This window comes from Citrus sinensis, chromosome 7, assembly GCF_022201045.2.
Source record: "Citrus sinensis cultivar Valencia sweet orange chromosome 7, DVS_A1.0, whole genome shotgun sequence".
Taxonomy (NCBI): Eukaryota; Viridiplantae; Streptophyta; class Magnoliopsida; order Sapindales; family Rutaceae; genus Citrus; species Citrus sinensis.
Genome location: NC_068562.1, coordinates 13,467,558 through 13,480,955, shown reverse-complemented (window position 1 = coordinate 13,480,955; position 13,398 = coordinate 13,467,558). Strand labels below are relative to the sequence as shown.

Sequence of the window (13,398 nt, the reverse complement as noted above, 5' to 3'; positions counted from 1 at the left end):
TTCAGTCTTGTTGTATCCTTGCATTAATGTGAATCAAAGCTCTAAATTAAAATCAAAGGCTGATAATGAGAATTTATATAAATAACTTAAAGAGTATGACTGGGCTTGCATTGAATTATACATTAAGTAATACATTCAAGCGTTGATATTGTCCCAAAAAAAAATGAAAATGGACAATCAATCTTTGCGTCAGTTGGTCTTATTGATTGGCAATGAATCTTTCTAGTGATTAACAAATATTGGGATAATCACTCTCGGTTATTTAATAGTCTTTGTGATGTAGTATGAGAGCCAAGATAGTGGAATAGAGTAGGTTTGTTTTTTCTCAGTGGAATTAATTGGTGTGTCTAGTAATCAATTTATCTTCAATTAAAATTTGAGTTTTTTGTCATTTGAGCTTTGGTTCAGTGGTGAACTACTATTTTCAAAGTTAAGCAAGACTATGTGAGTCGGGTTTAGTTTGCCGCATTAGATTGACCTATTATGCAGTGTTTCTGTAGCTTTTAGTTTACCAAACATGGGCTTGTATAAATTTAATGTAATGAGGAGTTATAATACATCAACCAAATATGCCCTTATTTAATTATTAATCTAGTCAAATTATAACACTAATGCAACTATTATTATTATTATTATTATTTTTTTTTTTTTTAGAATAGATGCTATGTGAGTATGTGACAAACAAGGCATTGCTCATAAATTTACATAAATTCAAAGAAAAAAAATTATATTTCATTTTATTATCTATTAAATTGTTGTCTCTTCAAATTGATTTAAAAATTTGATGAGACTTTTGAACAAACGTCTCGAATATAAGGGTACGAACTCAACCAAGTCATTCAAGCATGTCAACAAAGTCATGCTCTCGATTTAAATGGTAAGTATAAAGCATTGCAAGTCCACAGTATGATCACACAATTCAATTTTCTCCATCACGCGGTGGAATTTTTCGACAATTGAATTGAAAAGGATTTATTACAAGCAACTGATAAGAGTCAAATGGCCAATCCCGTAAATATAGTTTAGAGCATCCACAAATTAATTCTAAAACTTTTAAGGTCAATAAAATAGTGAAAGACTTTTTTTACATGGACAATATAGTCAAATGGCCAAAAAAGAAAATCAAAATCAATATAATAAGACAACTTTAAAGAAATCAAAAGGAAGTAATAATGTGTTTCGAAAATAATATGATTGGATGTTTGATATGAAAAAAAACACAATAATCAACTAAATTTTCAAACATGTACAGTAAATTTCTCATAAAAATGATCCGCGCACTCAAATGACAAACACATAAGTTCGACCATTGAGGAAAATAAAAGTTGACTGACTTTTTATCTAACAACTCTACGGTTCTAGTAGTAGATGGAATTTGTCATTATATTAAAGAGAAGGATTCAACGGTGAATTAATAATGCATGTTGACTGACTTTCAAATGCATGCATGTTGACTGAATTAATAATGCATAAGTTCGAGATATTTGCAATATCTCCGCAGAAAAATGCATGTTGACTGACTTTCAAATTAAGGCAACATATGTCGTCAATTCTATTTTTGCCAACATGTGACGGAGATAGTCAACTAATAAAATAAAAGTTAATTGAGGTAATCTAAAGGATTAAAGCGTAAGTTCGGGTTTGAAATTATCAAATAATTTTTTTCCAATACTGATTCTTCAATAACATGCTTTGGAATTAATAATTCGATAGGATGTTTGATTTTTTGAAATGTGTGACAAATAATAATCAACTAATAACTTTATGGTGTACGCTAAAATAATAGCACATAAACGAGAACTGAAGCTCTTGAGTCCCTTTGTATCCTTGCATTAATTTGAATCAAAGCTTGAATTAGAATCAGAGACCTATATTGAGAATTTATAAAAATAACTCAAGAGTGTGATTGGGTTTACAATAAATTATATATCAAATAATACATTCAAGCATTGATATTCTCAAAAAAAATCAAAATAAAAAAAGACAATCAATCTTTGTGTCAATCGATCTTTTTGATTGACAATAAGTCTCTCTAATGATTGAATAAATTGGACAATCACTCGGTCTTTAAAAAATTGAGACAATCACTCTCGGTAATTAATAATCTTTGTCCTCATCTTTGTTTCGATCCTTGTCGCAAAGATCAAACAGTATCTTAAAGAAAAATGATCCAAGTTGACTAGGAGTAGAGATGGCAAAATGCGGGTTTGGATCGAGCTTTTTCAAATCTAAGCTCAAACCCATTAGAGGGAAAGTATAAGGGCCAGGCTTGGGTTTTCACTTATTTTTTTAATATTTTTTGAAATCGTTGTAAATTTGAAATAAGTTAATAGTTAATAAATTGTTATAATAGATAGTGAATTAAAGAAAATGAATATTTCTAAATAAAATAAAAAATAAGCAAATAAAAGCTTAGAAATTTAATTTTTTAACACTAGATTCTCTAATTCAAACACCCTCTTAATTAATTAACACTTAAAAGAGAATTAAATATTATAATTCTAGATTTTCTGATTCGTTATTAATATATAAATTAAAAATTTAAGTCTTTTTTAATTATTTTGAAATTTTAATTTACTATTCTAATTTATAATTTATTTATTTTAAATAGAAGGTTTGAGCTTGATTTGAGCTTTTTTTTTTTTTCCCTTAAGTCCTTGTCTAAACACTTCATATGGAGGCCCAGGCCGAAGCCCCTAGGAATGGGTCATATTGGCCCAGACTTTTTTGTCATTCCTAATTAAGAGAAGGTTTTTGAATTTATCACTAGTTATCTATGAATTAATGGTAGCTAGTGTGAGTTATCCTGCTGGTTATTTATGATCTAATTAACTTCCCCTTGCCCCTCGAATTAAGTAGAAATAATTTATAAACTTCATTAATCAACACATGCCTCTTGGTGGAACCACAAAAAGTCATGAAATTAATCAAAATCTAGATTTGTGACCGACAAAAGGTGAAGAAAATATTTGCATAATTTTAGTGAAATCACTAGAAATACGGGGAAAATATTGGGTACTGTGAAGACATGAATACTGTTTTTGGACTAAAATGAAATCGAGTGAAAGTTTATGGGGAATTATGCAGAACGACTTCAGATGAGGGGTCAATTTGTAAATTTTGCGCTGATGTGGCAGAACCGTTAAAGTTTGTTAAGCTGTTTCTGGAAAATTTCCAGAAGATAAAAGGGGCTGCTGTGCAGTGCCTTGTGTGTGTGATTTCTCTTTTGTTTCTTAGCCAAAACGTGTGATTCGAGATTCTTTGGAATTCTTGAAGTGTCCTCAAAACAATTGATCTGATTGTAAAGCATTTGAGTAATAGGAGCTTGTTCTTTTTCCTTCAAAAACTTGGAGGCTTGTTCACTGTGAATACTTTTCTGAGTTCTTATTTTGTTGAATCTTTCCTTGTTATTGGTTCCATTCTGTCTGTAATCGGTCAAGACTGTGTGTGTTGATTAATTTCTTGTTAATAGCCATTAAAATACAGCAGGTACAGTACGGTATTAGAACCAAACAGAATTAACACACATTTATGAACTAGATTTGCAGAAAAGCACCTAAGCACAATCACCGATAAGAGTACATATTTGAAAAGACAATAGTGGCATATGTCAATGCATCTATCAATGAAAAAGAACCACAGTCTGCGCCAATGTGAGTTTCTCCAAAGGACTGCAGATAAACCCAAAATCACAATCACATAGGATGCTCCAAAACTCCATCTTAATGCCACCATTTCAATCACAGAATTGTCTTCTTCTTCTTCTCCTTCTGTAGGTGTTGCTGGTGGTGTTAATGCAGTATTAAGTTCATAAATTTTCACAAGTTTAATGAAAAAAATTATATTTCATTTTATTATATACTAGATTGTTCTCTTTTCAATTTAGATTAAACTTCTATGAGACTTCTGGAAGAAAGACTCGAATATGAGGGTACGAATCAAGTCATTATGCATGTTAACAAAGTGATCATCATGCTCTCAATTCATATTGCTGCGCAAAAACTCCAAATCAAGGGTATGTACAAAATTTCCAAGTCCATGGTATGATCCCACTTTTCAATTTCCTCCACATGTGATTGAATTTTTCGGCAATTGAATTGTAAATCTAGAGCTGTCTACAAGTTGAAGTTGATAGTCGATACACCACTAAGATCCTGATGACAAATAACAGTCATCAGAATGCTTACTCCTCTCTTATTCAGGATTTTGGATTATGATTCATTGAGAACGTGTTTAATATGTTTTCAGTTTTATAACTATAAAGTGAAATTTGAATTATTTGTTTTATAATTTATTTTTTAAATTTAATCTATCAAATATATATTATATATGTACACTCAAAACAAAAATGAAAACACCACTCTAAAAATAATGTTGAACATGCCTTAAAATTCTTAAAAAGGGATAGCATGAGTTGTACAAAATAAACCTCTAACAGCCCGGTCACAACAACGAAAAAAGAGACAAACACTCGCAAACGAATCCAATTGCAAGTCCAAGTCCACGTAATAATCTCATCAAACATCATTCAAATTGATGAATCCGAAATTAGCTGCTGCCTCTTCATCATACTGCTTCGTCCTCTCTAATTTATGAAAATCAAACAAATATGAAATTTAATAATTATATAAACTAAATATATAGTACGAAGCCCAAGTTTAGCAAGGAAACTAATAAATACAATTACCATGTACTTATGTCACAAGTCTTGGGGATTCTAGCAGAAGAACATCATTATTATAGTCTTACAAGATTTATTTATGGAAATTGATTTATTGTTTTCCTACAGCTACAGGGATCATTAAATGCTCTAGTATTAAAGAGTAGTTTTATTGGATCTCATGTCCTAAGTTCGACGTGAGATAATAATAAATATAACAGAAAACATTTTTTGTTTATGAAATTAATCATGTTTTAGGGTTTTAAAATTATCAAGAATGCGTCTCCTTTCTGAAGAAAAGAGAATTGATCTCTGAAAGAATTTATTTCATGAAATTTGTAAAATATTATTCTACTCAAATACTGGCATTATTTTAAATTCATGAAAATAATGAATTAAATCAAACTATTTAAAAAATGCTATTATATCATTCAACTTCGATAACATAAAATGGGGGAAAAAAATATTTTCTTGTGCTTGGGCAAAACAATTTATCCCTACATCAAAAAATAAAAAAATAAAAAAACTCAACTTTTTTTCACATCTAAAAAATATAACTGATTTCTCCTATCTCATTATGTTATTTAAGCAAATAATAATAATAAATTTACATACGATTTAATCATAAATAAAAAACTTAAAAGAAAATACAAAAACATCCTAACCTTTATTTAGAGAACTTACTGCTGGTTGTCCGACTTGGGAAGACAAATTTAGAGACAAAAATTTTAGAATGTGCACTTTGCAATCTAGCTACTTACTATATAAATAAAAAAGGAAAAAATATATTTTATATGTGTATTTATAATTTTATAAAAAATACCAAAATTGGGTAATTGAGATGAGTATTGGCCTGATGACATCTGTTAGGCTTAGGCCGAAAGGGTCCATCAATAAAAATATAAGAATAAGATTAGAACAAAATTATTTTTTTTATTTTTTTCTGTCAATTAAAAACCTATTTCATGCCGTCCAGTTAAAACATTAGTCATTTTGTCATTATGTTTATTACACCTAAAATTACAGATTTAATAATCATAACATTTTATTAAATTAGATATAACTCAGTTGTTATTTTTTCTTTAATTTAATACAATTGGATCTCATGTCTAATTTCTCAAATGCAATAATTTTAAATATATATATTTTTTGTTTAATATAGTGTTTATTTAGTGAATTAATTTATATTCAATTAATTTTTTAATTGATTAAACGCCTATCATTAGAATATAAATATATTCCATATAATAATAAATTTCTTCCCAATACTATGAATTTATAAAGATTTTATTATAATTTATCTATAATATTTGGGTAAATAATATTTAAGTACATGCATACACAGAGTAGAACTTGATCTAGTGATGACTCATTATAAATAATATTTAATTTTTGAATTGCTTCAATAATGTTATGTAACGCTTTTGCAAAGCAGATCATTTCTCATTATTCATATGTAAAAGATTTATAAATTATTATTATTTTTTAAATCCTCAACTCTTCAATGGAAGATACATGGCACATAAAACGACGGAACAATCTGGAACATTAAACAGGCGAAATATTACAATTCAATTGATTCGTGTCCCTCACTCTCTGAAATATCTAAAACCCCCAGCGAAAAACTCCATTATCCAATTCCAAAACACGGGCCGCAGTGAAAACAAAAATGGCTTCTTCACTCGCAACAGAAATGGCCACCACCTTCCTCTCCTTCACCAGTCGCCCACAAAACCCATTTGCTAAAATCCGAACAACTGTCCTCCCCGTCCTCTTCAAACCCAGAGCCCGAAACTTATCCTGCAAAACGACGGCGTCCTCATCTCACTCCAAATTCATCGCCTTCAGAGTCCCCAGACCCTACCGCCGGTTCACGGTCTCTGCTTCTGCCAGCGAGGACTCTGACTTGTTGACAAAGATTCCACCCGATAACAGAAGTCCCGCCAGCATAATCACCGGCTTTTTGGGTTCTGGAAAGGTACAATTTTTCCCACCATAATGTATTTGTCTTTCAATTTTTCATTTTATGGTATTTCTTTTTCAAATTTTTGGAGGCTAACAAAGCTTGTGTGGGTGGATGGGACTAACAGACGACATTGCTCAACCATATCTTGACTGCAGATCACGGGAAGCGCATAGCCGTGATTGAGAACGAGGTGTGAACTTGAGTTTTTGACATTATTGAATTTGTTGGTAGGATTTGCTTAAGTGGGATACGTTTATTGATGGATAAGTTATGGTCTTTTATGTTGAAATTGCAGTATGGTGAAGTGGACATTGATGGGTCGTTAGTTGCTGCTAAAACTACTGGGGCTGAGGACATAATTATGCTTAACAATGGTTGTTTGTGCTGCACAGTAAGAGGTGATCTTGTGAGGATGATTTCAGAATTAGTCAGTAAAAAGAAAGGGAAATTCGACCATATTGTGATTGAAACTGCAGGTATGATTTTTGTTAACACACAGGCTCTGCTATAGTTATGTGATAAGACTTTGTTTGGGTCAACTGAATCAGTTGGGAGTTTTGAGTTGTTTCGACTTCTTGTGAATTTGAAATTTTATTTTTCGGGATTGGCTAATCCGGCACCAATCATTCAGACGTTTTATGCTGAGGATGCGATTTTTAATGAAGTGAAGTTGGATGGTGTTGTCACTTTGGTTGATGCTAAGCATGCTGGTTTTCATTTGGATGAGGTTAAGCCAAAAGGAGTTGTCAATGAGGCAGTAGAGCAAATTGCATATGCAGACCGTATTATAGTAAATAAGGTATATCAAGGGACTTGTTTCTTCATGTAATGCTCATTCCATAGGAGGCCAGCTGTGGCTGCCAGAGGCATCCTGTGGTTGTTCTGCGCATGTGGCCAAGTTCATTGATAAATTCTCCCAGATTGATGTCTTAGAAATGAAACATTTGGGCTTCTGATTCTTTTCAGAAGAGAAGAGCTTCCTTATGTTTCTGATGTGGTTTTAATTGCAATCAATAATTATTTTGTGTGTTATTTACTCTGGCATCTAGGGTGTGATAGAATATTCTATTTTACGTGTCAGATTTGTTCTATTGCCCAACTAATATGCTTATTCATGTTATTATCAGACTGATCTTGTTGGTGGGCCACAAGTTGCTTCATTGGTCGAGAGAATAAAGGTCTGAGTTCTGCTTGCCTTGACTAAAATGCATCATAGTTCTCTTATTGTTCTAGTTCGTTTTGATTATTCTGTTGAAGCTGGTTTGGGTGAATGGAGAACATAAATAGGATGGCTCATATGAAGCGAATGGAGTTTGGAAAAGTTGACTTGGATTATGTTCTTGGAATTGGAGGCTTTGATCCAGAGAGGTTAGTTTTTCTCATTGATTCTCTTGTTTCTGAGTTTACATTGGAGTCGTCTTCACATAAGAGCATGTTTCTGATTTGCCTCCGAATCTGGATTAAGTCATTTAGGCGGTTTAATATTGTTTGTTGCATAGCTGTTGTTACATTTGGATGTTTCTTGTGAATATAATTTTTTTCTTTCATTGGCTTTTCTTTTAATTAACATGTAATTGGAAGCTTGACAAAGATCTTTACTTGATAATTCCCATATTGCTTGTGACCCATGCTTGTCACTGGTTAATGTTGAGGACTCATTCTCATTATGTTTATCTTTGCATCATAGAGAATTCTAATTGGTGCTTGTTGGCTGCACTGATATAGATCCTAGCTGCAGCCTTCACACTTTGGAAGGGAATTCAAAATATGGGCCCTTAAGGGATTTTCAAGGGTCATGCTAGACTAACATGTAGTCACAGGTTATTAAATGAGTGCTTTGTTGATTTTATTTTTGTGGCATCTTCTGGCATCAGGACCAAAGGTGAATTAGTTTGGATTGTCTCTTGAATTAGATAGACACTCTTTCCAGGTGATTAGTTTTAGCCAGAGGGAACATTTTTTCTTGCCTTCTGGTGTGACTACAAGCTTACGTTGATGTTTTTCTGTCAAATATTCAGAGTCAATTAGCTAGTAAGTGATGACCTTGATAGGGTACATTCCACATGCTAATTAAAATTAACAAAATACGGGACATAAAATATCCAATGAAAAGATAGGGTACTTTGTTAATTTATTGTCAACTTGAGATGCTTGTAACTTGCAGCTATTTTTTCTGGTTGTCCATCTCCTGATTTATTTTTGATTCTGAGGTTGTGGTCTAACATTTCCTAGTACTTGCCAGGATAGAGAGTGCTGTCGATGCAAAGGAAGATGATGCTGCACATGACCGCCATGATCATGATCACAATCACGGTCATCATCATCATCATCATGAACATGACCCCGAGCATGGTACAGTTTTAAAAATAGTTATAGATGCCTCATCTTGTATGCTGTATTTTGTTTTCTTTATATATTCTATGTTTCATGTGGGCAATGGCGTGTATTCTGTTGTTTGTTGTGCTAGGCTACTTGGTGATCGCTTGGTGCCCTTCAGATTAATGCACGTGATTTTCCATAAATCTATTAGTGGGAACTTTCCAATTTCTTGCGTACTAGAATTTATTCCTTCACTGACGCATGGAGGACTTGTTTTGGAATAGATTGCCCATTTCTTTTAGTGTCCTAGTCTTTGGCTGGAATGAGAGTCTAATTTTCTTCTCATATCATTATCAATATTATGTACTAACATTAGTTCTTCTGGTTGCTAATATGCAGAACATCATCATGATCACCATTCACATGATCACACACATGATCGTGGTGTCTCATCTGTCAGCATAGTTTGTGAAGGGAATTTAGATCTTGATAAGGTTGGTTTCACATGGTTAAAGTCTCCGGATGCATGTCATTTCTTTCTAAGTGACATGAGTAGTTCTTTCTTCTCAGTAGTTCCTTAAAAGACCCATTTTCTCAATTATGAATGTTTTTTAAGCTTGAAACCGTCAGAAACTCAGTACAAGGTTGACGTGCGATACCTTATTGTTCAGGCTAACATGTGGCTGGGAACATTGTTGATGGAACGTAGCGAAGACATATATCGGATGAAAGGCCTTCTGTCTGTTCGGGGTATGGATGAGCGATTTGTCTTTCAGGTAAGCAATAAAGTTCTTTCGAAAGGCTGTTATGAGAATTGACCCATTCGTTCAGCATTATTATAATAATTTCCTGATCAAGTTTATCTGTTCTCAGTTGATCATGGTTTGCTGTCTGACAGGGTGTTCATGACATATTCCAAGGCTCGCCTGATCGGATGTGGGGCCCAGACGAACCAAGAGTAAACAAGATTATGTTCATCGGAAAGAACTTGAATGGACAGGAATTAGAGAAGGGATTTAAAGCCTGTTTGCTGTGATCTCTAAAAGAATTCATTTTGCTCGACTTTATTCCTAAATGGATCTTGACAGAAACCATGTATCACTGTTAACAATTGTCTCTAAATAGAAAGAAAATTTATTTTCTAATGACTTGAAATTGGCTAATAAGTTTAGTATTTCTTTGTTTACAATTACAAGTTTAGTATTAAAAGTTTGTTTTTAAACAACCTTTGAGATAGCCAAATATTGTTGTGGTTAATGGTACATCGTCTCCAATAAGGTAACAAACAGAATTTGCAAACGAAATTCTAGAATTTGCAAACGAAATGAAACATTGATCTTTTTTTTTTTAATTATAATTATGATTAATCATTAATGAGTGATTAATATTTTGCTGATGATAGCTCAAGTATTTGGATTGCCACTCCCTCCTCCGAGCTTAAGTTTAAAGGATGAACAACAAATAAAAAAAAGTGAGATCGGGTGTCAATTATGGATCCAGTGGCTGCGGCTTTCTTCCTTATGATGTTAATAAATTTGTGATATCTCTTTAGCTTAATATTGGATATTAACAATGTTTGAATTTTTATTATTAAATAATTAATTTCTTTTTTTCCTGTATGGAGAATGCTTATCCTTGGACAAACAAATCGATGGCTTTGAAAATACAGTGAAGAACTTGAAAGATGAGTTCAATAGCACAGAGACAATTGAGTCTAATTTATCTAAATCAACTTTTTTCATCAACACGGCTAAAGTTGATTTGAGTTTGACATACAATAATAAGGAGTTGAAACAAAAATACAGCAACATTTCAAAATTTGCTGAATATATGAATAATACTTGACTTTGGTTTGAGAACCAAACTGAATTAACAAACATTTATTTATGCACAAGGTTTTGCGGATCGAGAAGCCAATTGAATGATACATTAGTACTTATGGCCTATAGCATGATCACTGATTGAGTACATATTTGTAAAGCCAATAGTAACATAAATCAATACATGCATCAATGAAATAGAACCATCGTTTGCGCCAAAATGAATTTATCCATAGGATTGCAAACAACCCCAATATCACTGTCACATAAGATGCACCGAAACTCCAATACAATGACACCATGTCAATTACAAAATCATCTTCGTCTTCTCTTCCTTTGGATTTTATTGCTGGTGTTTCCTCTGCACTGTTGCAACTCTTATTAATTGTTGGACCACAAAGATAGAGGTTACCTCTGTAACTGCTTTCATCAAACGTGGAGTATTGGCCTTTGTCTGGGATTAGGCCGGACAAGTTATTGTACGACACATTGAAGTTGGACAAAAAATTGAGCTCAATCAGTTGAGCAGGAATTTGTCCACTCAATCTGTTGTTGGAAAGGTCTAGGCTCTCTATCATTTGCAGATTGGAAAAACTCCTTGGTATAGATCCTGACAAGCAATTGTGAGACAAATTCAACCCACGAATCTTTTGAAGATCTCCAATTTCTGATGGGACGTTTCCAGTCAATTGGTTGCATGACAAATCCAGCCCAACCATATAGTTAAGATTGCTACCGTTATAAAGTTCATATCTATTCTTTGTCACAAATTCTACTTTTACTTGCTGAGGGGATGTAAACATATCTCTTTTACACACTTCTAAGTCAAGAGTAGAGTTGTAGTAAGTACCAATGTAGCAAAAACCTAAAGGAGGAAAAATCGAAAGTTCACCTCCAAACAAATCAACATTTTCTATGGTCCACTGCAATATATTAGTAAAGCAAGAAGGTATTGATCCATTGAATCTGTTATGCGACAGATCCATCATACCTAATCTCCTTAATTGACATATTTGATCCGGAATTTGTCCTTCTAGATTGTTCCCTCTCAAAAGAAGAACACGTAGATTTGAGCCCTCATTAATCTGACGGGGAATTCTACCAAAGAATCCATTATACCTCAAATCTAGAGTCATTAACTTGGAACTTCTAAACAACATATCTGGAATTGGCCCACTTAGAGCATTCTTTTGCACATAAAGGTGCTTCAGTGAAGAAAGATTGAAGGAAGATGTCATGGACCCAGACAAATAATTTTCGGAGACACTTAAAAGTTTAAGCGTTCTATGATTGAGGAGTTGGACAGGTATATTACCTTCCAAACAATTGTTGGACATCAAAAGAATCTCAAGATTTGAGAAATTACCCATCCAGTGAGGAATATGACCGGACAAAAAATTGTGGGATATGTCTAACTGATATAATTTAGTGGAGTTCAACAGTCCCTCCTCAATTTTCCCACTAAACTTATTGTTCTCCAAATATAAGAACTCCATCTGAGTCAAGTTCAAGTCTTTGGAAAAAAATTGGCCGTAGAAATTGTTATCAGATAGGTCTAAGAACCATAGTGAGATGCAACCAGTGAGAAATGGTGTTGAGAAGTCTTCTGAAAAATTATTTTTTGACAAGTGTAGAATTATGAGTTCTTTCATCTCACCAACTGAAGAAGGAATATTGCCTTCAAAATGATTGTTGGAAATATCCAGAACCAACAATTTTTTAAGGATAGTTCCCATATCTTGCGGAAGCGTACCAATGAAGTTATTGCTAGAAGCATCTAAATGATGAAGAAAATCATGTTTGGTATTGGGTAGTCGGAGATTCCCTGTGAATGAGTTGTTTGTCAAAAACAAGACCTCTAGCTTGGTGTTGTTTTGTAACATCCAAGATGGGAAATCACCAACCAAATTATTGAGAGAGAGATCAAGGTATTTTAAGTCATATTGGTGAAGAAGAAAAGTAGGAACGACATTTAAGCTGCAGTTAGCTAACTCAAGAACTTTCAATTGAAATGTAGGGAGAAAGTTTTCAGTTTTCACTAGTAATATATTGTTCGTTGATGAGAGTAGCAAGACCTCAAGCTTTGAATGATTAGCTAATGAACTGAGGGGGCATGGTCCTTCAAAGTTGTTGTAGGAAAGATCCAAATATTCAAGTGAAGTGAGGCTGGTGATAGTAGAAGACAAACTCCCACTTAACTGATTGTGAGAAATATCAAGAACCTTGAGGTGGGATAAGTATTTGAGACAATTAAGAAGATGACCCTCAACATTATTTCTTTTAAGATTCAACTCAAAAAGATTCTTCAACTCACATAATCCTGAAAGTAAAAAATAAAAAGTTTAAAATTCATAGAAAGAATGACTTTATGGTTTTCTAATTTTAGTGAATTTAGTCAAAACCCGTATGATTTATAAAAAAAAAACACTAAAACCTTGTAAAATTATTCATAGGAATCAATTTGTATTATTCTCGTATATTATGGTGTTTTTTTCTAAAGCATTTCAAATAAGAGTGGAACTATTGGCACCCCTCTAAATACCTCTTAACACCCATTTTCTTTATTAACCCCATTAAAATATTTGAAATTATTATAAAATTCTTTTAACACCTCCTTCAATGACAAAAGTACC

At 32.9% G+C, this 13,398-nt stretch overlaps 2 protein-coding genes across 42 annotated transcripts in view; one reads left to right on the top strand and one right to left on the bottom strand.

Annotated features, from left to right (window-relative positions):
• LOC102618606 (receptor-like protein 15) overlaps nt 1-13,398 on the bottom strand; it is a 62,667-nt gene that overhangs the window by 31,628 nt on the left and 17,641 nt on the right. The window contains exon 10 of one of the 41 annotated variants that reach the window (XM_052444969.1): nt 11,757-13,085. The exons of 37 other annotated variants lie outside the window; for them this stretch is intronic. In XM_052444969.1, the coding sequence (XP_052300929.1) occupies nt 11,757-13,085 (1,329 nt within the window). Of the gene's footprint in view, nt 1-10,663; nt 13,086-13,398 lie in introns of those variants that run through there. 3 more of the 41 variants (XM_052444966.1, XM_052444967.1, XM_052444971.1) reach the window with 3 other exon arrangements.
• Nucleotides 6,161-10,090, top strand: LOC102622054 (uncharacterized). Its single transcript, XM_052444978.1, has 10 exons — nt 6,161-6,638; nt 6,751-6,816; nt 6,922-7,097; nt 7,224-7,425; nt 7,754-7,804; nt 7,903-7,994; nt 8,869-8,978; nt 9,345-9,439; nt 9,617-9,721; nt 9,844-10,090. The coding sequence occupies exons 1-10, from the start codon at nt 6,330-6,332 to the stop codon at nt 9,979-9,981; spliced, it is 1,344 nt and encodes a 447-aa protein (XP_052300938.1). The 5' UTR covers nt 6,161-6,329; the 3' UTR covers nt 9,982-10,090.

Coding starts and splice junctions, on each gene's coding strand:
- LOC102622054 (XM_052444978.1), top strand. CDS start 6,330: ATGGCTTCTTCACTCGCAACAGAAATGGCCACCACCTTCCTCTCCTTC. Junction 7,426..7,753: donor ACCGTATTATAGTAAATAAG/GTATATCAAGGG, acceptor TGTTATTATCAG/ACTGATCTTGTTGGTGGGCC. Junction 8,979..9,344: donor TGAACATGACCCCGAGCATG/GTACAGTTTTAA, acceptor GCTAATATGCAG/AACATCATCATGATCACCAT.